The 25235-nt window shown below is 46.4% G+C and overlaps 1 protein-coding gene across 3 annotated transcripts in view; it reads right to left on the reverse strand.

The window, feature by feature from the left end:
• Positions 1-25235, reverse strand: part of SPTBN1 (spectrin beta, non-erythrocytic 1) — a 201912-nt gene that overhangs the window by 26961 nt on the left and 149716 nt on the right. For all 3 annotated transcript variants that reach the window (XM_043918011.1, XM_043918012.1, XM_043918013.1), the window contains 13 exons: positions 24130-24210; positions 23652-23767; positions 20367-20479; positions 19056-19243; positions 17963-18080; positions 16788-16946; positions 15867-16169; positions 13938-14091; positions 12458-13328; positions 12221-12358; positions 10695-11451; positions 9681-9883; positions 4832-4922 (listed from right to left, as the gene is read on the reverse strand). In XM_043918011.1, the coding sequence (XP_043773946.1) occupies positions 4832-4922; positions 9681-9883; positions 10695-11451; positions 12221-12358; positions 12458-13328; positions 13938-14091; positions 15867-16169; positions 16788-16946; positions 17963-18080; positions 19056-19243; positions 20367-20479; positions 23652-23767; positions 24130-24210 (3292 nt within the window). The remainder of the gene's footprint in view (positions 1-4831; positions 4923-9680; positions 9884-10694; positions 11452-12220; positions 12359-12457; positions 13329-13937; positions 14092-15866; positions 16170-16787; positions 16947-17962; positions 18081-19055; positions 19244-20366; positions 20480-23651; positions 23768-24129; positions 24211-25235) is intronic.

Here is a 25235-nt window from a genome sequence, read left to right on the forward strand (position 1 = left end):
CATTGTATGGATGCTGTACTTGAGACTTGCTCCAAACTATGAATCTAACACTAAATCCAGAAGTGTAAAAAGCACGTCGAGCCAGCTTTCAAACTGTTTGGCACTCTTAACCAGCTTTCCCTCCAGACACTTGTGTTTAAAATTCTGTCCTAAGCAAGCTAAGTCACAACCTTTCTTCTTCAAATACGCATGGCTAGCTAAACAAGATTAACTGTCTTTACTACATTTGGTAATCTTTTTACTTTTAGTTTTAGTTCTACCATAAAAGAAACCAAAGTGCCTGTTCTTTCATCCTTCCCTCTTCTTCACAGACATTATCTATGTGGATGACAAACAGCATGAGGAACTTGCTTGCTATAGGGGTGAGACAACCATGATGCCCTCTTAGCCCCCTTCATTTCTCAGTCACCTTCATCTTTTCTTCTACAGCCTCTGTCTGTAGAAGACCAAGAACACTTCACAGGGCTGACTAAGATCAAGAACACTTCACAGGACTGGATTCTGAGACCCAGCATGTTTGCTTGGATCTGAACTCTGGGAAGCCTCTTCACAAACCCTGCTGGCCACTGACAGATCTGAGCCTAGCCCAGGCCCTGGACACGTTCCCCTTGCTGGCTCTCATCCCAACTTGACTGGCTCCTCACTGCCTGCCGGCAGTTGGCCACACCAGGGTCCTAATTCCTACCAGGAAGAGAGCGCTTCCGTTTGCCCAGTCGGAAGATACGCAAACAAATGCAGGGTCAGCCTGGAACCAGAAGCCAGTAAGTCTTCAGGGGCAGTGCCCTTACTCCACATGACCGTAAGAAGTCACTCTTACACCAGCTGCTGCCATAACAAATCTGCACCCAAACTGTGTCATGGTCCCACCACCAAGGGTTTAGAAATGGTGTATAAACCCCTACAGAACCAACTATTCTGAGGCCGTTCCCTTGCACTTTGGGCAGCTGCTGGGAGAGGCTTCCCCATAAGAGGGCTCCCACAACACAGTCTGTTCTCTGGGAACCACGTCAAGGAGGGGGATGCAGGTCCCGGGAGGACCCCAGCTCTGCCTATGGGTGAACCCCCAGGCACCCTCCCTACCCTTCTCAGGATACAAACTACCATGTATGGGAAGGAGGGGGATCAAAAGCAAAAGTAGTGAGATTTTTGATGTCACGCTTTACTAAGGAAAAAACACCAAGTCCCATCAAGCCCTTGGTAAGCAAGGACCATAGATCCATTACACAACAACCAAGGCACTGAATTTCCTACTTTAAAAGAATCACCTACTTTCCTTCCAGTTATCTGAGTAGCTAAGGCCTTAAAGGCTAAGGCTATTCAATCTAAGGAGAAAAGATGTTAAGAAGAAAGCAAATGGAAAAACTACCCTGTATTCCACATGTGCACACTAAACATAAAAGGCAATGATCCAAAGTGCAAAGGACATCCACATATTTGCTCTATTCATAACCACCTACCCAAGAGAGATTAAAAAAAAAAAGGAGCCACATAAAAATCAGAGGCTTATAAACAAATCTGCTCTTTGCTGAACACATCATCCTACAGATAAAGCAGCATGTGACACAGCACAATGAAACGGAGCTGTGGAACGTGCTAGTTCATCAGACCTCCATCAGCATTCTGGAATCAGACCCATAGTTATTATCAGTGGGCATTTACAAAGGTCATTTAAGAATATGCTCATTCTCTGAAGAACAGAACACTGTGCAGATTGGAAAAGGATAGGAACAAATGCTTTGATCACTGGATTAAGCTCAAAGCAAAGCGCTGAACCCGCTATGCCAGTGCCACCACGTTTAGTTATATTGCCCTCCAGGCGAGGAAAAAATCAGTTTCAGAAAACAGGAGGTATGGAGACAGGGAATAGAATAGAAAAGTAGGGCTTTTTAAATCACTAATTTTTCAGGTTATCATATTAAAATAACAACACAAAAAACATGATGCTCTTTGCATCACCATCTATAACTGGGATTAGCTAGGCCCTGCTCAACCTCCCTGCACTGTGGCAACAAATTTCCCCCTCCAGAAGTATTCATGGTGGGTGGCAACAATGGCAGAGCTTACAACCCAGCGTCCTCTAGCCTCCAACCAACCAGGAAGGGGCTGTGGCAGAGACCATCTGGATTTCCTAGACCTTGAACAATACTGACAGCAAGCAGCAGCATTAAATCTGACTTCTGGGTGCTCTGTAAATATCCACCAACACAATAAGAAGTAGGTTTCCATATGTAGCGCTAGTCCACCCACAAACTCCATTCTCAGAGATTCCGGTTTAAAAAGGGGCATATTTTAATGAGGCTAAATAATGGAATATTAACAAAGAAGAATATTCCTTAATAATAATAGCACCCTTTGCTGGTACTTCTACACCAAGGGTTTTGAAGCCCCCAAACCTGACCTAAACTCTGTCACTATGCGGAAACTACTGGGATTCCCAGGTGGCTCAAACAGTAAAGAATCTGCATGTAATGCAAAAGACTCAGGTTTGACCCTTGGATCGGGAAGACCCCTGGAGAAGGGAATGGCTACCCACTCCAGTATTCTTGCTTGAAGAATTAAACGGACAGAGGAGCTGGGCGGGCTATAGTCCATAGCATCACAAAGAGTCAGACACCACTGAATGACTGACATCTTGATACATTTTTACAAACCTGACCTAAATTTAGTCTTTATTTGTAAACTATATATGCTGATGTGGTACCCCCAGCAGATCCTATGGTTGTACTAACTTTTAACAAGGTTTAAGGAAAGAACAAATAGATAAGCCAGGGAGACCTGGCACAGCAGTTGGAAGGAGGCCTACAAATCACCTCCAGGACAAAGAAGCCTGGCCAAAACCTCTGGGCGCTCTTGGAGGGGAAATCACACAGGGCTGAGCCCTCTGGGTGTGCCTATCAGTCACTGGTGTGTGTTAGGGAGCAAATTCCTTGTAACCAAGGACGCTCATCTGGAACAAGAATTAACAAAGATCTAAAGATCTACTGAAACTATTTCCTGTGATTCTACTTGGAAGGACTATGTCTTATCTATTTACTTTTCCCACATGTTTCTATTTATGAATCCACACGGATGTGAATGGAAAATCAGGGGCTGGAAATTTCAACTGAGCCTCTCTCAAAGGTTCCTCTGTTCCCTCACTTCCTGCTTATTTCCTGGCATTCTTTTCCCTAAATTCAGTCCAGATTTCACCATGCTTAGGTCAATGGATTTCATCTCAGTAATCTGTTCTTTAAGCAAAGGGATGGGGTCCCACTGGTTTCCCCAGCACAACCCCTTCCCATCTGATCTGAGGTTAAAACAAGCTGGCGGGGCCTCAAGGGCAATGTTAAGGTACTTCAGGGACCTCCAATCTGGGGAGGGCACAGCCCAGGCTGCAAATATCTCTTGACAACTTTTCACTCCCTCCAGGGCTGAAGGGCCACTTGGTATTCACTGCAGCACATCATGAGACTCTACACAGCTAACCCTGAATCCATTACTCTTCCCTGGGTCTTGTCTGGGGACATGAATGCCTCTTTAAATGAGCATCCTATTCAAATTGGTTATTCATGCTCAGGAGTGACTTGAAGAGGCACTCCTGGCTTCGCCTGTCTGGCTCCAGGCAAACCCCTCCAGGGACCCAGATTCATCAGCGTGGCCCTGAACGTCAAGAGACCCTAAGCACACAGTTGAGGGGCTTTTCTTCCTTCATAAGGTTTAGCTGCTGGAGCACATTTTAAGATTCACAGTAAGACAGCAGTTTAATGGACATGAAGGATTGCTTATGTCACCGACTCTGATTCAACTGTTATGAGAGCCATATTTAACACACAGCTACAAGTTTGCATGCAAAGGATTAGTGAAGAGTCTGGTCGTATTCTTAGCATATGACCTTGATCCTCCCCTCTCCATCTCCAGTTCCCCTTCCCCAAGATCCCTACAGCTTCCCTTGGATATTTTTCATCCCACTTCTGCCTCTGATGAGATTTAGTCGAATAAACCAGAGAGGACCGAGTCTCACCATGGTTCTCTGGTGGATAGTGAAATACGATGTGCTTGTGATCTCATGCATGTGAAGTCAGCTAGATGCTTCCTTCCAACCAGCTTGCAGAGAGATTGCATTTTACTGGCTAACTTTAGTTGTCCCAGTTTGTTTATGCATGTGTCAGGGGAGTATGAAATAGTTTGAGAATCATCAGATGAATACCACATGTTAAAACTCAAGAGTTTGAGATCAGGATTACTGCTCTTGGCATTTCAGACACATACCTGAGGAGCCTGAAGGATGGATATTTCAAGGTCTTCAAAACTTGAAGTTTCTTACTTGAGTAAGAAAACTGTGTATATTTCTTGAAATCTTTCTTTTTACCTGGGTAGCCAACTGCAATTCCTTTTATTTCTTTCCTTCCCTACTAGTAACTCTGCCTTATTTTAAATAGTAGATGTTTTTAGGCTATAGAATATTTGAGAATATCACTGTCTGTGACCATGGCAATGTTCCACACCTGCACTGTCCATACAACATGGCAGCCACGAATCACAGTCGGCTACTGAGCACTTAAAGTTACGGCCAGCGTGACAGAACAACTACAGTCTTGATTCCGTTTAAAATGAGGCAGCCGCATGTGGTTAGTATCTGCTGTGTTGAACAGCACAGTTCTAGACTGTAATAATCTGGTTACTCTAAGTGGTATCTTGTAGGCTGGAGAACTGACACTGCTCCACCTGCAAATTGTATGAGTGATGTGAATTTTCTGGCCTCAGTTCATTTTACAATCCCAAGGGCTCTTCTGCCAAATGCTTGGTGGTTCTTGTTAGAAAAGAGGAAAGGAGGCGTTAAAGGGAGATGTACCTCCTGACAGTCTTGCAGGAATTTCTGAAGATCCCTGTTGTCCTTCAGTCTCATCAGAAGCTCACTGGCTGCCTCGCGATTCTTCCTGTGTCTGTTATAACGATAATAAAAATGATTTAAAAAAAGGAATTCTTGAAATACAGAATTTACAATTCAGTTTCTTTTCTGGGTTTCTCTACATGCTGAAAACAATCTGCTGACAGTTCTTGATTATGTCAAGGAGACAAAATTTAACAAGGGAGTCGAGCATTCAAATGAGTAAGCCATGGTACAAGAAGCCAGAACACCTGTCCCAGCCACACAGCCAGCCAGGATGCAGGCAACAGAGCTTCGTAAGTCTGGTGCTAGGAAAAAACACCATGAGCAGGCACTCACACAACTCTCCATTTTAGGAACTGGGAAAACATAAAATTGATCTTTAAGAAACTCATACCTGGGTGACAGACCATGTACATGGCTAAGAAAATACAGAAAACCATGTAACTGGCTTCAAAGAACATTTCCTGATAACAAGATTCTCATCATGAGAAAAACTTGTCCCAAACAACAATAAACCAAGAATGAAAATTTTTAGACCTGTGAGATCATCTACCTACCCAATCCCCATCTTTATCAATACATAAGGGTAACCAAGGCTTACAAAAGTTAGAGCACAAAACCTTAACCAAGAAACTTAGAAGAATTAGAAGGAGCTGCTGAACTTGGTAAAACGACAAGCAACATCGGGCGCTCACTCCACAGCTTGGATGCAGCCACAGGGCTTCTTGGCACACACCGTGCAGGTACAGGAAGCCCCCTGCAAGACTTCTTTCCACTCCCAGGGGCTTTTCCACTGAACTGTGAAGAAGAGCCACATGAATGCTGTGAGTGCCATGGACACAGCTGCCTTCACATGGTTCTATTGCCTCGAGGAGAGCCATACTACACTGAGAAAGGAGAAGCATCACCATAACACAGCTCCTCATACACCCAAGGAACCCAAGCACCAGCTGGCCTAAACACAGGGTATGAAGAATGGCGAAAAGTGAAAGTGAAAATCACTCAGTCGTGTCTCTTTTTGCAACCCCATGGACTATAGAGTTCATGGAATTTTCCAGGCCAGAATATTGGAGTGGGTAGCCTTTCCCTTCTCCAGGGGATCTTCCCAACCCAGAGATGAACCCAGGTCTCCCAAATGGAGAGTGCATATGGGAAGGTTTGGGTTTTCCTGCCAAGTCCCAAGGCAAGTTCTTGCTGCAGTGTCTGCGCAAGATCTCTTGACCAACCCCACCAACCCCCATGGCCAGGAGGAGGAAGAACACAACCTCTGATTCTCCACGAAGCCAAGAAAGGGCAGCTCAGGGAGCACCTGCTACAGGCTGGCTTTTAAAATACCTTCTTCAAGTGCAGGAAGACCGTAACGACCGGTGCGTCACACAGGTCTGCAGTGGGCACTGGCAAGTGACGCTGGTAGCATGCTGCCACCACCTGCCTGAGGACCAAAGGGGATCCCTCACTGCTCCTTCAGGTCCCGGATCACAGGGACAAGGTGAATGGAAACAACACTGTCAGGGAACTGCTCAGCACAGAAGGTAACATTTTACTTTTTTGTTTTAAGTTGAAAGGGATTCTGTAGCTTCAGGCAAAGGGGTCTTAATATGTTTACACCACTTAAGCAAAATGCAACAATAGAAAAGTACTTCTTATATAATGCTAAATAAAAAAAAAAGTTTATGCATAATCACTGATTAAAAAAAAAATTCCAAGGCACAGATTGGAAAGCAAAGACCAAAGTGGCATGTGCTAAGGGTGAGATTAAAAGGTAGTAGTTTCCACCCTCTACCCCCACATTTTTAACAATGTGACTTTTATAATAGTAAATTAAAAGGCCTAAGTCCCTTTACTTCAGTGCGATCCTTTCTCAAAGATGAAAACTTAAAAATTTTTTTTTAAAGATTGTGATTTCGGATTAAAGGAATTAGTCATCTAAAAAATGTGGGTGGGGAAGGAATGTCAAGCGAAGTCCTTCAAGTTCCCAACCCTCAAGTTCCAGTCACTGTTTGTACGGGGGTTTAAGAAAAATAAAGCAAATCTTCCAGAGGAAGGTAATCTGAGTTGGAGTTAAGTCACAAAATGCAAGAGTCCTGCTTTGAGTCAAAGGCCTTGAAGAAAAGATCTCATTTCCTTCCCGAGTATCACACAAAAATGCTGTCATGGCAAGGAGTAATCAGACACACAGGCAGTTAAAACAGGTCGTGCAACCTTGAAACTCACTGAAGTAACAGCTAAAAATAACCTCAGACACTAAGAAAATTCAACATAGAGAGAAATACCACCAGAAGGAATCTTGAATGTATCTCTTATAAGATAAAGATTCACACGTACCCAATAGATTTCTGCCTGGACAATTTTTCTCCACCCTGGTGTTCATGGGACGTGAAACTCAGGGAGGTCTTTCAAGGTTGGATCACGGATTTAATTAAAGGGAAGGGCCTTCCAGAACTTGGCCATAGTTTCTCTTACCCTTTAGAGTGCTGTTTGGGATGAGGTTAAATTTCTTGCTTTCTTTCCATCCCTCACCTCCTACCCCTATAATGAGACTCAAAAGCTCCTAACCACAAGAGGCAGATACTAGGTTCAACTCTGGTTCTTATGAAAAGTGAAGAACCACAGGTAAGTGAGTAAAGCATGCTGGTAATTTTTAAGTTTTGTTCCCATGTGAGATAGGGTCTGGCTTTACGAAACTGGACAGATTTCCTTTTCTCCCAGGACTGCACTGTGGCTGGAATTTTCCTCTGAGCCAGGAAGCTCACCCGTTCATACTCCCCTTGAGCAGGCTTGGACTGCAGGCTCCATCCCACTATGTCAAAGACACTATAAAGGCCACTCAAACCCTACCCACATCTGTTAAGTCAGTGTCTTTGTTCTAGCACTTTTTCATTTCAACAAACTCAGCGGTAATCGACAAGATTTCCGGAATGTAAGCACATTATAATGATTTTGCATTCTACAAAAATAGCTTCATGGGAGCGTCAGAATATTTCTGGATGGGGATCAGATCCTGAAGGTTTAGATATTTACTTAGCTTGTGCTCCGACACCACCTGGAACTGAGATTTGTATATTTTTATAACTGACCAGTATCCTCTGGGGTCAGGTTTCAGATTTTGAGGTCTCTAGGGATATTAAAGTGAAAGCAGAATTTGGGGAACATATGCTGAGGCAAGGTAGAAAATGTAATCCTTCTGAGGGTAGATCACCAGAAAGCCCCGCTCCCTTCTCTCTCTGTTAAGCTTAAGGACAGTAGAGGATCATCTCCCCACTGTTTTTAACAACAGAAATCCCCAGGAGGCCTGGGAACCCCAGGTGCCCAGGCTCTGAGTCAAGGACAAAAGGAAGCTTAAGCTGCAACAAAGAGCTTCTAAAACGTTCTCTCTTATCCAGGAGTCTCCAGTCTTGACAGCATCACCTGCTTCCAACAAGCCCTTGCAGCTGTGGCATTGGGGGGGCGGGGGGAGATCAACACACTGAGGAAGCGGTCAGGCAGCTGTGCGCCCACCTAAACACAAGTGTCCCCAGTGGCCCAGCCCATCTTCAGGAAACCAGCTGTGTGCACCTAACGTGGAGGAACGTGGGATATCATGTTTACAAAATAGTGAGATTTAACACCAGGAGAAAAGGAAATTCTTTTTCTCCTTGTTAAAACTGTCTTGCCCAATCCTTGTTTCTCATACTAATTTGAAGGTGGAGAGACTTTTTTTTTGGTAGCTGTTTTAAAAGCAACAGATACAAAATTATAATCTATCTTATACCCTATTCCCACAGTACCATCCATAGAGCATATGGTTTAGGATCTGAATCAGTGTACAGGACAGACTGGCTAAAGCCAGGAGCCCGATCTTTACAGGCAACGAGTCGTTCCCCTCTCCACTGCAGATCGTGACAAGTTTATGTGGCCCAGGGTCCCAGGACACCCTCTCAGACACGGTTTAAGTAAGGAACTGCTCCCCACCGGCAGTTCTTCCTCCTCACTGCACTGGAAGGTCAGAGGAGCCTTGAGGAAGAGCTTGTTTCTTGATGACATCATCTCACAATGAGCCTGTAAATCTGGCCCAAACTGGGACCAGAGGAGATCAGCTGTAACAGAGACTGGTGACTGACTCAGATAAGCCATCCCTGGAGAGAAGTGGCCAGCTCAGAACAGGCCAGAACCAGGCCAGGCTGTGTGTCCAAACCAGATCCACCAGACCTCCTGCTTTAGTAATAACCTAGGCAGAGTGAGTGTTAGGAGAGAGGGTCTGACACAGAATGTGGCCAGGGAGAAAAATCTCTTGGAACTGAAAATAAAAAACAAAACAATAGCATCTAATGGTGGAGAGAGCTTGGCTGAAGAGGAAAAGGTCTTTTCTCATAAACAAGATGCCAATACAGCGTTATCCATTAGGCCTTCTAGTAAAGGCCTAATGATGCTCCCTATTTGGCTCTGCCAGGTACTCAGGACAAGCAACCTTGCCCTTCTTCCTTACCCCTCCTGAGACCTCAGAGGAGTCTTGCTTGGATGAAGGTGAATGTGGGTTTGGCTGGATGGGGAAGCGTCTGCTTCTCAGGGTCCCACTGGGTGATGTGCTGTGTGTCACCTCTTACAGGGCAGGCTTATACCCCACTGCTACTCAGCACTCCAGCTTTGTAAGTCTTTGATTAGGGATTAGCTTGGCCTTTCAAGCTTTCTTTTGTAGATTAAATTTTACTAGAAGCCCGTATCCTGACCACTTTGGAATTTAAACCCATAGCCCCAAAGATGTTGGCCAATGATACAGATGCTTGAGAGCCCCAGGGTGCAAGACTCCCTTAAGAGTGTCAGGACTCCGCACCTGTCATCGATGGAGTCCACCTTCTCCTGGATGCGATCCGAGTTGATGTTCCCATCGCTCACCAGCCTCCGGCCCGTTTCCACAACCGCGTTGATCTTCTCCTCATTGGCATCCATGGTGGTCATGAAATCCTCTTGTTTTTTAATAGCTGCTTCAGCTCCTTCCAAGGTGGTGGGCATTTCAGTATGGGCCAAAACATACTCCTTAATTAAAAAGGGAAAATCACAGCAGGATGAAAAATCATGAGATACAACTTGCCTTCAGAATATAAAACAACAACAACAACAAAGTTTTCCCCATTTCCATGCAACACACTTTGCAACAACTGCTTTATCACACTTAGATAAAATTATCTATGGAGTCAGATAACAGAAAAAGTTGGGAAGGGGAAAAAATCCCAATGAGATGCCGAAAGTGACTAGATTCCCCTAAGTGGTCAAATGCTCTCATTTTTCCCCCAAAGCAAGTGAGGGAAGTAAATGAAGGTTTGTGCATCAGCCACAAGGATCTGCTCATGTGCCCATAAGGTGATAGCAACAGACCCTTCAAACTTAATCTTTCAAGAGACATTATCAACCCTGCTGTTGGTGACCATCCTTAGCTCTTTCTCTAATTTCTGCATTGTCACTTGATCAAGTCCCTGACTTTTCTAAGAGCAAGGAAGACAGAACCTTTCAGGAAAAAAAAAAGTTCCCCCCAAATACTTTTCAATTGGATTAATACATCTCAGAATGTTGCCAATGTAATGAACTACTATGATGATATACTATGAGACATTAACAGGTCCTAGACCGTTATTGTGGTGGAACTGTATTTTGCAAGGCAAGGCAGCCTCCATAGGAATCTTCAGTTCTATCCCCTTCATTGTGATGGGTTTCAGTGCCTTAGAAGTCAGGGAAAACAAATGTCTGTCCATTGTTCTTCTAACTTCACACAAGTAGGTGTAAACCAGCAGCCCACAGGCAGCCGAGGCCCAGCCCAATGGGGAGGAAGCCAAGCGGTGGGAGACGTTACCTGGTTGTTCAGGAAGGCTTCAGCCTGCTTGGTGTCCCGCAGGAACTGCTGGTGGGCGTGGGACTGGGAGAGGAGGCTCTGCCTATTCTCCCACATCTTGTGGAGCTCGTTCCAGCCTGTGTCCAGGGCCTGCAGCCGCTGCCGCAGGAACATGTACTGGGCGTCTGTCTGGCCCTGGGTGACCATCTCGCCCATGTCCCTCATCTTCTGGTAGTCCTCCTCGTAGTTGTCGATCTCATTTTTGATGTTCTCGTGCTGTGTGAGGAGCTTCTCGGCCTCGGTCAGGGTGTTAGGCATGTCCTCCGAGGCAATGGCTGTCTGTGTCCTGGAGAGCCAGGACTGGAAGTCGTCCAGGTCCCGCAGGAACTGCTGCAGCTTGCTGGCCTCTCCCAGGGAGGCCTCACGGTTCTTCAGCGTGGTCTTCATCTCCTCCCACACGTCACTGATCTCGGCCAGCCGAGACAGGATAGCCTGGGCCTGGTCGGGGTGCTCGGACTCCAGCTTCTCGGCCTCCTTCTGCAGGTCACTCAGTTTCGCCTCGATGGCCACGAGGTCCCGCTCCATGCCGGTCAGCTTGCGCTGCAGGGCCATGACACCCGCCAGGTCATTGCCCAGGTCCTGGGTGGATTCGATGACTTTGGTCTTCTCCCGGATCCATGACTTGGTTTCGTTGCACTCGAGGTGGTAGTTCTGGATGCTCAGGGCGGAGAGGAGCGCATCCTTCTTCCGGTCCACCAGCTCCCTGAACTGACTCCACCTGTGGGTGCCAGGGTGGCAGAGAAAGCAGTGTGAGACAGTGGACAAAGAAATTCATAGTGACGGTCACAGCTGCCATTCTCCTGCCACCTCTGCTCTGACTCTGCGTTGTTTGGAAAACCACCTCCCTCAGTATATGGACACCAAGTATCACCATCGCAAAAGCTCAGGGACACACTCTAATCTGTAAGAAGTCTGACAAGGAGAGGGACTTAAAGAGCGGAAAGATGAGCAGTGACAAGACATCTGTCCCCCAGGGTCACTTAACTCCTGACTGCAATGCACCTCTTACTCACCTCCAAGCTGTACCTACTAAACATGTCCCATACCCCAAGGCTTCAGCTGCCACCACGACCCACTCAAATGTATTTATTCAATAGAAAGATAACACCAGGACAAAAGTCTACCTTGATAATTAGGACTTTCGTCCACCAATTCATCTCAAACATGCTAAAACCCTGTTTCAGAAATCACTTTAAAAGGGACAGCAGAAGAGCCACCTTGATGTCACGACCCACCATGCTGGGCATGGGTCTCATGCAGGCTCTCGCTTCCCACATGTGGGAGGGGTGCCCTGAACCATGTTGCCCCCAGAGATACTTCTCAGAAAACCACGGTATGTCGAAAGACAGACGCTGATGCCATGACAATGGCGCCACAGTGTCAGTCACCCCATGCAGGAAGTTCCTGACCATGAGGCTCAGGGGGCAGCCCCGATCCTCCTGGCCAGGCACAGGGAGCCAGCCTGCTGCCACTGGCCTCACGCTCACCTCGTATTGAGCTTGTCCTGCTGGGCTTTGATCTCCTTCTCACTTGGGTGGCCGCTATGCATCAGCTGCCGAGCAATCTGGTTCACCACTGCCACCCGAGAAGCCTGGTTGTTCATCTCCGGTTCGAGACTCTCGAATCTGCAAAGGCAATTGGACAGAGCGGTCACCTGCTTGGTCACTGAAGCTGCGCAGGGTGGGAGGGTGGGTGGGCTGGGCGACCCCATGGCAGCGGCTCACCTGTGCTGGATGACCTCCAGGTCTTCCAGCTTCTCTGGGATCTGCATGTTGTTGAGCCACTGCTCCTTCTCATCAATCCAGAGCTCACAGGCGTCGGCCTCGCTGAACATCTTGTACAGGGCCAGAGTGTCCTGCAGTGCCTGCTTCCGCAGCCGCGTCAGCTCGGCCACCTCCTTGTAGCGCTCCTCAATGCCCGCCAGCCGGCCCCGCACGTCGGGGGACTCAGCGTGCTCCTGGGGCAGGGCGCCGGCCTGCTCGTGCAGCGAGTCGATGGTGGGCCGGTAGTTGGTGATCTCCTCCGCCACGTCCTTGTGCTTCTTGACCAGGGACTGGGTGGAGTACTCATCGTGGCCCACGTCGTTGCTGGAAACGATCTTGAGGATGTCCAGCATCCAGGCGTCGATGTCGTCGGCATCCGCCTGGAACTGGTGCAGCAGCGAGGCCTCCTCCAGGCGCTTCTTGCGAATGGCTGAGAGCTGCTCCAGGTGGGCCCACTGCTCGCGGATGTAGGCAATCCGCTCCCGGATCTTCTCTGATCCGAAGTGCTCCTCGGCAATCATGTCTTCGCCCTCCTTGATGGCCTGCTCGAAGTGGCCGCTGCGGCCGCTCATCTCATCCTCGAACGCCCGGTGCTTGCTGAGCAGGCGCATGACGCTTGTGAGGTCCTTGCCGTAGTCATCGGAGGACAGGATCTTCTCCTTCTCCCGGATCCAGCCCTCTTCCTCTGCCATCTCCCAGAAGAACTTCCAGAGGCGACGGGACTCTTCCAGGCGGGCCCGGCGCTCAGCTGCCAGCTGGCAAAGCTCTTGGTAACAGAACTCCATGTGGGCCACTCGGTCTCGGATCACCTGGGGGTCGCAGGGCTTGTAACCTGTGTAACATCAAGGCAGGCACATGGGTGTGACAGCGGTAGCATGGGCTCCCGTGCATAGACAGGCAGTCGGCCACATCCCTGTTCTCCTTCCTAGGTCCCCCACTCATGCAAAGTGCAGGGCCACCTTCTAGGATCTTGATTGGTAGAGGAGGGAGGAGCAATGTTATTTTTTTTTCCCCAAGTATTATTTTCTTTTGGGTCACTTAGGAACCAAAAAATGAGGTAAACTATAAGAAAGAAGGCAGCTGCATTTAAATGTTTCTGAACCTGCACAAAACCAAACCTTTCCAAACAAACTTAGGACAAATATCTGCATGACCAGGTGTGAAAGCCAAGAGAGCCACGCCAGGCAGTGGGTGTGCAGAATGCGGTCTGGCAAAGTTCACTGCCCAACATAACCAAGTACCACTTGGGTACTGAAGGGAAAGATAGGTCCATTTCAGAAAAGTAAGACGGAGTTAAAACTGTTTAGAAGGCATCTTGTTATAGCCCCAACATGGCCCACTGGGAACCCACAAATGCCTGGTACCTTTCAAGGCTGCACTCCGTCTCTAGAGACGGGCCTCTGTTGATAAGGAGGTACCGTTGGGGTCGGTCCATCCTTACCTTCCCCGTCAGTCGCGAACTTCTGGGCAGAAGCGTTGACACCTCTCACCCGCTCTGCCTGGATGCCAATATCTGCTTCAACCAGGGCGTGCTTCTGTAAGAGGTCTTCCACGCCGAGCAAGTGTTTGCCATAGTCTTGAGACAATAACAGCACCTGTACACAAGAGGCACAGAGAAGACAACCGTGAGTACATCCTGGACTTCAGCATCTCATAATCTGTGGACAGGATGGGAGCCAGCAGCCAAGCTGTACCGTCCCTCCAGCCACCCTCCCCGTATCTTCAGAGGAAGATGATGGCAAGAAAATCAGAGCAGAATAAACCCAAAAGCAGCGGGAGAGATGTAATAAACTAATGATCATCTATGTTGAATAAGAAGTCAAACCAACACTAAAAAGTATAGAATAGGAAAAAAAAAAGGAAGGGAGGGGGCACCAGTATGAAATAAACTGGGCCTCCAAGAAGAAACTGGTGCAGTAACAACTATTCAAGAAAAGACAATAAAGGTGACAGTTGCTTCATATCACAGTCTAAAGACATCTCCTCGAAGCTGCTGACCCCTTACCTGGATGCTCTTCTTGTCTGAGAGCTCACCAGTACACCTCTGTACTTACAGTCAATGGGAAAAGACATCAAGTGGAAAAGCTTACAGACCACATCTTTAATCAAATAAGGAGAACACGGTCAGCTCAGGTGACTATTACCCTTAGAACAATGCCCCAAGCAATGTCTCTGGTTTAAGTTTGAACCTGCTAATATTTTCTTTCATTTCTTCCATCACCCCAATTTGGGGAGAAGGGTGGTCTCATCAGACATCCTCTTCAGATGGAATTTCTACTTCACTCTTACTTATGAGGAGGTCTCTGGTCCAACCTGAGTTACAAAATAGAGGATGAATTCTAAAGTGCAAAGCACCTCTCTACTAGATTTTATGAACATTTCTATTTTAGGTGGTTAAGACTAATGAGAACATATATGAGAACATCACAAATCTGGGACCATAAAAGGGAAAAACTAATGGTATGAAGTGACCTTGCTCCCCCTGCCAGGAACAGTTCAAGAGGTAAGCACAAGACAAGGGCTTACATCCCAGGAAGGAAATCCTCACAGGAGGTCAAGCTTGGAAACGAACACAGTGTGCGAGATAAAGAAGGCTTCATGGTCCTATCTGAAAACTGCCTTACTCTGCCCTGGCTATGGGGCTGAACGCCTCCCAGCTGGAGGAGAATGGCTGGGCATGGGTGAGCTCTCATCAGAGGCCTGCATCAGAGGACAGGACAGGCAGGGCTCCTCCTGGGTCGGGGGGAGCTGGGAACTCCACACTCAGAGCTGTCAGTAACGGAAGGGGAGCACTGGAGCCCCTCCAGCCCCCGTCCTATGACACATACACGTGTCCTGCACTTAATCCTTTCTGTAACCGCATGAGGGAGACAGTAAGCACATCCTCCACTTGCAGAGGAAGGCAGAGAAGCTGCGGCATTCATGATCTGGACTCTGGCTGCCTGGTGGCAGGGCTGCACTCTGCCCACGCTGCCTCCTGCTCTTTCACACCACCTGCCTGGGCCCTTCCCCAAAGCAGAGCCACTCATACATAGACCAATGAGACAGTGATCTGGCTCAATGCTAAATAATTAAAACCACAGAAAATCACAATTACTGATCGCCTACCATGGAATCTATCTAAATCAGACCTGAGTCACAGCAGCAGACCTTCAGCTACGGAACTGGTCCTGTTACAACTTGTCACTTCACAGCTCACTTAACGTGTGAGCCAACAGCCTTCCCATGAGTGATGTGGCCCTTCCCTGGCTGTATGTGGGTGACTAGACCAGGGGCATCACTGTGTGTTGGGGGTTGGTGGGCGGGGCCCAGAAGAGAGAGAGAGGACTGACTGAATGTGCTCCAGCCTGTCGGCAGGCATGTCTTTTACCTTCATTTCATCCATCCAGTCCATGATGTAGAGCATTTCCTGGAATATCTTCTGCAGCCCCAGGTTCATCTCGAGGCGCTGTCTCCGGGCCCTGAGCAGCTCCAGCAGGTACTCCCAGAGCCGGATGACATTGTCCTTCCGCGCTGTGATGCGCTTGATGTCGTGGTAGTTCTCCGCCTCCAATTCCCTGGCCACAGCCACCACAGCCTGCACCCGTTCTTCGTATGCGGCGATGTCAGTCTCAATGGCCTCGTGCTTTTTTGTGGCAGCCTCGACAGCGGGAAGGTCAAATCCAAAGTTGTCCTAAGAGAAAAGGGAACAGAAAGAACGAACACAAAATTCAAAAGCCATCCAGTGTGGAACAAAGAAACAGAAAATGGAAGTGAAGTCCTGAGCACACCTGTTAATTTTGGGGGGTGGGGGGGGTCCCCAAAGTCAAACACTGAATCCAGAGTCCCGACCCCACTGGCCTCTGCCTTCCCTGAGGCCCACAGAACTGCTCATGGGCCGAAAGCAAATCAGTGACATCTCACTTTACAGAAGGGTGAGGCATGTATGCAGCACCTGACCTACAAGACTGGAGCAGGTGATGGCTTATGTTAAGCCAAGAAGAAAAGGAGCCACTTATTTATTTCAAGGCCAGTCTAGCTGCCTTGAAGGCCAAAGGCTGGGAGAAAGGGAATTTTTTAAAAACTATTCAAATATGAATGGTTCACACACACTCACTAGCTCTAAACAAACTTTGTTTGAGCTACTTCCAGATCTATGAAAAGTTAGATAAATAGAAGAGAAACTGTATTGGAAATCATAAACATCCTCTCCACAGAAAGTGGATGAGATGGGATGCTGGATGTGGACAACAGCTGTCTGAAGGCCCCTGGGGGTGGCCTAGGTTCCAGGGGACACAGTTCCGGAGCAGACCTGGGACACCAGACGCTGGTTCTCACTCAGCCAGGTCTCTCTCATAGCTGCCTTGCGGTCGAATCTGCGGGCGAGCTGTTCCAGTTTCTCCTGTCTTATGAGCTCGTTTCGCAGGGCCAGTTCTCGCTCGTGTTCCGCTTTTTCCAGTCTTTCCCAGGCCTATGGAAATGAAAGAGAATGGTTTCCGGCTACGTTTAAGGAACCATTCCTAGGCTGCAGTTAACAGTCAGTGCTTCTCAAAAAGACCTAAGAACTTAAAAGGGAAATCCCATTCCCACCCTCAGTGACTCTTAGCCTTGGGGAAAAAAAAAGTCATTTTTTCTCAGTTGAGCCCCATGGGAACACTCTTCTCTATCTAAATTTAAAGATTCTATGTTACATCTGGAAAACAAAACAGTGAAGATAAATGGAACAACGTAACTTAAGTTACAAATCTCTTAACTTTCATTGAGAGGAAGCAAAGCATCTTCCAACAGCTCTCAGCATATAAAAAAGATAAACGACTTCTTCTAAGAAATCATATTATCAATCTTTCATTCACTGCACTCTGAGTCACTTATTTTTAATTCATAGATCTGAGTATTTTTTTCCAAATCCTCACCAATTAAATTCATTCCTGTGAAATATCTTATTTCACATTATTTAACAAAGTCCTCTTAAAAGATATCTAAATGTGTACAACTGATCACGGTTCTAGACTTTTTTCAAGTTTCTGCTTAGCAATAATGAAATGAAATACTTGCAGACGTAACAGGTATAGAAACAATTTTTTTGACAGCTTCCCTGACAGAAAGAGTCAAAATTCTAAGCCCTAACCTCTAGGAATTCCAGATACATAAGGTTTTGAATTCTCCCCTCTGCAATTGAAAGATGGCTGAGCCAGCACCTGGGACAGATAAGAGGTAAACTGATTGTGGATCTGAGTAGCAAGGTAAACAGGTTAAACCTGGTTTGATAAACTCTAACACCCCCCAAACCTCCAGTAAAGTCCCCCAAATCACCACAAGCACTCCATTGATCCTGAGTACTATCTGAGCAACGACTGTCCCTCAGTAACTCGACAGGCCAGGAAGGGGTCTTCCAAGATCTCTCAGCAATCAAGACCTACTGAGAGCACCAGAAAACCTACAGGAGGCTGGGGCCCACACAGCAGGCCAGATGGATGGGTCTTATACCTTGTTAATGTCAGAGATGAGCTTCCCCTCCCGGGGCATGTAGACCTTCTGGTTATTGGCCCTCATCTTGCTCTGAATGGTGAAAAGCAGGACTTCCAAGTTCCCCTTCTCAGTAAATCTAGACAGAGAAAACCAGCCATAAACATTATCTACTATATTTTGTTTCTTCAAAGGAGAAAATTCATCTGCTTCTGGAGAAAAAGACACTTCATGCAGCCTCGCAATTTTAAAAGCCATTTCTCTCCATCCCGATTTATGTGAAACACATGTGTGTTAGAGAAACCACAGTTTTTGGGTACTGCAGACCTCAGTATGTGCCCAACTATGGGGTTTTTCTTGCGGTTGGTTACTGTTCCTGAGATTTACATTTGGGGGCACAGAGTGCTACTCTTTTGTTAATCAACTCCATCAAGATTTAGACACCAAACCCTGGACCATGAACTTGCTTCACAGTTGAATGTATTCAACAAGGATTATTTCAAACAAACACCTAGTATCACTGTCAACAGGCTGCAGGGACTTCAGCCAGGAATTTACTACAGTGGAGTTTTCAGAAAAAAGGAGCAATGACTCTAGTCATAATAAGCAAGAGATAAGATCCACAATGCTTATCGGGCAATTATGAATTTTTAAAATATGTGAACAATCAAACTTTGGGGGGGCAACAAAACCTGATCTGAACTGATATGAAACTTTGTGAACATTTACATGTTTTGCTACTGATACGTTAGTGGGCTTGATTATGAATAACAGCCTCAGACCACCTGGAGGCTTATAACACACAACATATCTGCTATTTCTCTTAAAATCCAGAAATGATGGAATTCTGAAACACAGTAGGCACAAGCGCTCAGAAGGAACTGGGGACCTGCACCATTTCTTAGCATTCTCATGTATCACATGTCCCAGCAGCACATTTCTACTGGGAAGGGCTCACAGTGTGTACAATCTGTAATAAATCTCAGCAACACAGACTCAGATGAAAAGAACAGGCCACTGGGAAAAGGCATTCACTTTGAGATGAGACCATGTGAGTCAGAAAAGAGGGGTCTGTGGCTGTAGGAAGGGTAATGCATTCCAATCTGCATCTTACTTGGGGGGCTTCTCCACAGTGCGGTAAGTGTTGAACGCCTGAAGCTGCTGCTGGACCCCAACGAGTGAGTTGGCAAATTTGCGATTGTTCAAAATAATGATGGTTTGTTCAATCCACTCCAGAAGGTCAGAGGCAAGGGACTCATATTTTTCGATCATTTTTTCTGTTTCAATAGCGTTGTCAAGCACCTGTAAACAAGGGTTAGAAAAGTAGAAAAGCAAGATAGTGTCACTACGTAAGGGGAACCTGACTGCAGTCCTCCAGGAGCCAGCACATGCTTAATGATTGGCTTTGAAATGGTTCTCCAAGACTTTGGCACTAAATTCCAAGAAGCATTTGCTAATAGGCGCCCAGACTGTGGCTATTATTTGTGAGCAATGACAGCTTAACTCAACTGTAATTGGTTCTGTAACCTCCCAACCCCCAGGCAAAGGGTTTAAAGATCCTGAATGACTCCTGATGCCTGGGCTCCAAAATTCCTAGAGAAACTAAAAAGGCTCTATTTGGTTTGGTCATATTCCATGAACGCCCGTGGATTTTCTATTCCATTGCACTGGGAAGACAAGGTCCTCTGGTCTGAGGTGTTCTGAATATATGGCAGGGGAACATTAGCCAAACAAAAAAATTTAAAAAGCCTTTTCTAAGGCCTTTCCAATTATGTTAAGTAGGATTTTCACATCCATAACATCAGGCAACTCAATCAGATTTTTAATACCCAATTTTCTGGCAAGGCTTAGGGGAGGGTTGTTTCAGGTCTGTGTGCCTGTGTGTAGCATCACTTAGTCATGTCCGATTCTTTGCGACCCCATGGGCTACAGCCCCTGCCAGGTTCCTCGGTTCATGGGGATTCTCCAGGCAAGAATTCTGGAATGGGCTGCCATGCCCGCCTCCAGGGGATCTTTCCAACCCAGGGATCAAACTCAGATCTCCCGCATTGCAAGAGGATTCTTTACCATCTGCGCCATCAGGGAAGCCCAAGAATACTGGAATGGGTAGCCTATCCTTCTCCAGGGGATCTTCCCAACCCAGAAATCGAACCAGGGTCTCCTGCACTGCAGGCGGATCCTTTAACAGCTGAGCTACCTGGGAAGCCCTGGGTATGAGATCCCCCCTAAACTTTCTTCCTAAGTATTTCAGCCACCATGCCCACATCCTGTTACTCTTTGGGATGGCAGGCTTCTGCCCACTTCCCTGCCATTGGAGAACTTCATCAAGAATTCCCAGCACCTCAATGTCTGAGGCATGGTGGTGACACATTTAGACAAAAACCTTCATTACGTCTCACAACTTACGGGACTGGTGTGAGCTCACCTTTCCAATTCGTTTTCCTTCAACAGCCAAGGCCTTCATCTTTGAGAAGTAGTGGTAGTAAGTCACCACGTAAGTGATAATGGACTTCTCATCGGGGTGGTCCACACTGATATCTGTAACCCAGAGAAGATTCTGTTCAGTGCTCTGCTCACTGCACTGCCACCCAGGCAGCAGGAACAACCCAGAAGCGCTGCTCAAACCTCAACAGGCCCATGCCTTCCTTTTGGGGGGCTTGAAAGTTCTGCCATCAGAGTGCTGATTGTAAGGCTAACTAAAGAGGATGAAACCACCTCACCACCTCTTTTATTATATGAACATTCAAAACTGCCTCCTATTACCAATAAAGACATAGAAGTCTTAAAAGACCTGATCCTTTCTCTCAAGAATCCTAGGCCACTAAGATGATGAAATACATGCAAAACTACTACGTGGAAATGAATAACATAGTTAGAATTGAGTCAGATAACTCAGCAATGTGGGTACTACCCAGACACACCATGTTCACTTCCCCCACCCCCAAGTTGCTCTGTGCTTCTTATTTTGGCCAATAGCACCAGAGTTTTTCCCAGTCACTACGCCTATGGACATCTTTATCTCCTTGTTACTCACAATCCAGTCAGTCACCAAGGCTGAGACCAGATGATGCTATTCATGGAATCTATTGTCACTCTCAGGTCAGACTCTCACGGTCACATAACCAGACCTGAAGCAATGGCTTCCTCACTGGGTCTTCCTGCTACTCAATTCCTTTTACACACTGCACCCAGCTGATGTTCCAGAAGCAGAGCTGTGAGCATACTTCCTCTAAGCCCAAACGACTCAAAAAGTGCCCTTCAGTCTGAAAAATAAGTCCCGAAGTCCTCTACAACTTCCCATAACTTTCCTTCCCTCCCTCCCTTCCTTTCATCCATCCATCGAATATTTATCAAGCTTCCTCTAAGTGGAAAGCACCATTCTAGACATTTCTCATTCTATAGCCTACTAGTTCTTCTAAGGTGCCATAGATCTGAACCAAATTGAACTATTCATCATCACCACCACCATCACTACCTCAGCCATTTCAAATATTCCTTCCACTTTCAACTTCCCTTCGCCTGAAAGGGCCTTCCCTACCCCAGTCACATTCTTCCTATCCTCTAGGTCCAGTTTAGAAGTTAACACTCCCTCCTCACAGTCATTTCTAAGTCCCTGCAGCTGGAAAGACTGTCTCCTCTGTCCTCTAAAGGACTTCGTTTATACTCCGCTTTCTGTCAGGCTCTATGATTACTTATGCACATTTCATTAGTCTTATAAGACTGAGTGCCACTCTGACTCTCCCCTCCTAACGTGCTGTATATATAGAGAGTGAGTGGTCAATAAATATTTATTGAGGGAGGGAGCAAACGAATGAAGGTGGCCAGTCTTTGGGGTATATACGGCAATGATGAAGGAGGTACTCAGTTCAGGGTACACCGAGGAGAGAACACACAGAAGGCTCTTTGCTGACATGGTGGGCTCTTTTTTCAAAGTGCATTCACTCGTGCGCCTCCACTGCTGCCAGGAGGATAGAAGTGGGAAGGGTTGTTTCTCTTAAAGACAAGACCACCAGGGCACAGGGTGGGAAAGCTCCCTGCCCAGGGTCACCGAGGCAGCCAATGGAAGAGGGGGCCACAGTGACTCTTCCCACTCCAGGGCCCCTGTGACCCACTCCTGTGTCTGGCTCTGTCAACGTGGGCCCCACGGAGGCAGAACTGGAGGAAGGGCAGGGGAAAAGTGCCAGCCCTGGCCCTGTGTATAATTTAATAAACACAAAATGGGAGATGACTGGGAAGGAGTGAGCAGGCAAGACCTTTTTAAACTCGTTTACAATTGTATTTAAACGGATGCTCTCTGGGACACCAGGCAACTAACAATAGCTAAGGACAACTAATAATCAAGATCAAAACCACAGGATGAATGACAGCAACTGCTTTTTTTAGCTCCTTGTCTTCAAATGACCTGGTGAACATCAATCCCCTTTTCATAGTGGGTGGTGATTAGAAAGATCAACTAATGAGCGAGTTATTAAATTTTTTATCACAGTGATTTCAAAAAAAGAGTCTATATCTCAGCACAAAGATCTATGGCTCAGGGAGGATGTCTTTCCACAGTAAGGCAGGGGTTAAGTACAAAGATTTATCACAGCCAAAGGAATTTTAGTTTTCTGTTTATATTGAGAAATCACTTAACGGGCTGGCACAAAGATAATTTTATCTCAGCTTCCTGCAGTAAACCTATCAGTGAATCTGATGCACTGGAAAATAGCAAGAAGCCTGCCTGGCAGCCTCATGACCTCGACCTGCCCTTGGGGAGTTTAACTTCCTGTTCTATATTTGTAAGCACTTTAAACTTTCACTCACATGCAGCTTTTTCTCAGTATCTGCTCACAGCTGAGAGGGTCTAAAAAGCTCCAGCCCTACAAACAAATTCTTTCGCATTTTGAATACTTCTCCACATTAGAAAACATTATGATAGCTCATGCTAAGATGAAGCCTACAATTAGGATTTTGTTAATAAAGGAGTTACAGCCCATTGGATTGCCCCCCACAGGTCTGCTCTGTGCCGTCCACAGTCAATCTCTGAGGTTCTGCTGCAGGGATCTGCGGGGCAGACAGAGGTTGGTTATGCACAGAGTAGGGTGCTGTGCCGCCAAGCAGCAGGCCACAAGGAGGGACTGCGTGTTACTCTTTCTGCCACCCACAGGCTCCTGGTGCACTGTCCTCATTTAAGCTCTTCTTACTCAGAAGCAAAGACTGCACAGTCTGCTAAGGAGGCTCCTAAACCTTCCTGCCCCCAGGCCAAACCACACTCTTGCCAGACTCACTATCAACCAGCAAGAGCCTGCTCATGCCCTCTTCCTTAAACACAGAGTCTAAGCACCTATGGTGACTCCCCACTGCCTGCTAAATAACCTCGAAAAACTGTTACCTGTTGGGCCCCACTCACCTTTCTGGTTGTATGTTTCCTACTGTTAAGCTAACACCACCCCTAATGAACTGTTAGTCCCCTGTTACGCCTTCCTCTTTCCTGGTTCCTTTACTCATATAAATCCCTCTGCCTACCACGACCTCTCCTTTACAACATGTTTAAATCATACTCATCTTTCAAGGCCATTTCAGGTATAATCCTTTACACAAATCCTCAAGTAATTCATATACCAACATTAAGCTCCTCTTCCTTAGATAATTCCCAAAGCACATGGAGCCCATAAACAAACTGACATGAAGCAGATTTTCTATTTACTCCTCTTACCCCTCAGCTCCTTACCTTCGGGGTCCAAGAGTTTAGTGAGGCCAAGGTGTTGCTCTGCCAGGTTAAAGGCGTTCTGCAGATTGTAGTGTGCATTGGATTTCTTTAGTTTGTCAAAGTCTATCAGGTCAGGCCTGTGGAGAACAACAGTGGAACACAACGGAAACTGCAGCTTGAAAACACACTGTGAGACCAATGGTGTCCACTTAGGAGTAAAAGCCTACAATATTATTTAATCATCAAACAACGAAACCCAATTTTTTAATAAACAACCTCAAAGTTTATTAAGAGAACTGAAGAGAATTGGCAGACTCGTTTCCTTTGTTTGGGACACTTTACACTCTCTCTCCCACTCTCCTCAAGTGGAAGGCAGGGATTTCCACCGTGGTGCAACATCTAAGGCAACGAATGTGAGGATGGAACATCACCCAGGTCGGCTATACAAGGGTGTCAATGTCCTCCCCCCACGTGGTCAGCGTGACCGCGAAGGACTCACCGGTGTTTGTGTATCAGTGCGTTGAAGGCCATGCCATCCCTCCAGCTGGTGGTGAAATTGTGAATGTTGACGTTGGGGTACCTAAGAAATACAATGCAAGGCAATTACCAGATAAAGGTCTGTGCTTTGCTAAATGCAGTGTTTAAAGAAAAGCCTGTTGGTACTGCGAAAATGTGAGATAATAACAAAATAAAGACATTGAAGACAATCAAGCTGAAGCTAAGATCGCCTAAACTTCTGCTTGTTGAAAAATAAAAACAAACACATATATGTGTCACATGGCTTTCTTTCTTGGTAATTTCAACCTGTGATCTGTGTCCTCGATTGAAAACACCATGCTTACTGAGAAAAAGGCAACCCTGACTAGATGCCTCCAAGGCTTCCTTGCTTCAATGGCTTTCCATACCCCCAGTGCAGCTATGAGAAGCCTGCAAACACGGATACCTGAGTGCACACATCACTTTGGGAGAGGAAGTAGCTGGGGTTACCTGTTCAAACACTCAGCTTTCCTTCTTCCTTATATCACTGAACTGGATGAAGTTTCATAAATCAAGTACCTTCCTGAAACACTTCCCTATAACACTAACCAATAATCAATCAGCTACTCTACACCACATTGATTATTAATAACTTTCTACCCATGGTTGATTAAAAGTTCATTTCTAACTTGATCCCCTTACTAAGCCTTACACTCTTCATGGTTTCCACAGTTATCACTGACTGATCACACCCCTTACAGTTACAACTGTCCTCCATGTAGCCCTGACCTACAAGATTAACTTGCGGGACTTCCCTGATGGCCCAGGGGTTAGGACTTTGTCTTCCAATTCAGGGGATGCGGGTTCAATCCCTGCATCCCTGATCAGTTGGGGACCTAAGAACTCAGATGCCTCATGGCCAAAAACCCAGAACATAAACAACAAAAGAAATATGGTAACAAATTCAATAGAAACTTAAAAAATCAACCTGGGATCAGTTCTCAATTATTACCTGAGAGCTTCAATAGTTTCAGTGAGCAACAAATAAGATGCAGTTCTCTAAAAAATATCTTCACTGAAATTTCAATCAAAGAAAAAAAAGCAGGCAAACTCAGATAACATTGTACA

The sequence above is a fragment of the Cervus elaphus genome, chromosome 11 (assembly GCF_910594005.1).
Source record: "Cervus elaphus chromosome 11, mCerEla1.1, whole genome shotgun sequence".
Classification (NCBI taxonomy): domain Eukaryota; kingdom Metazoa; phylum Chordata; class Mammalia; order Artiodactyla; family Cervidae; genus Cervus; species Cervus elaphus.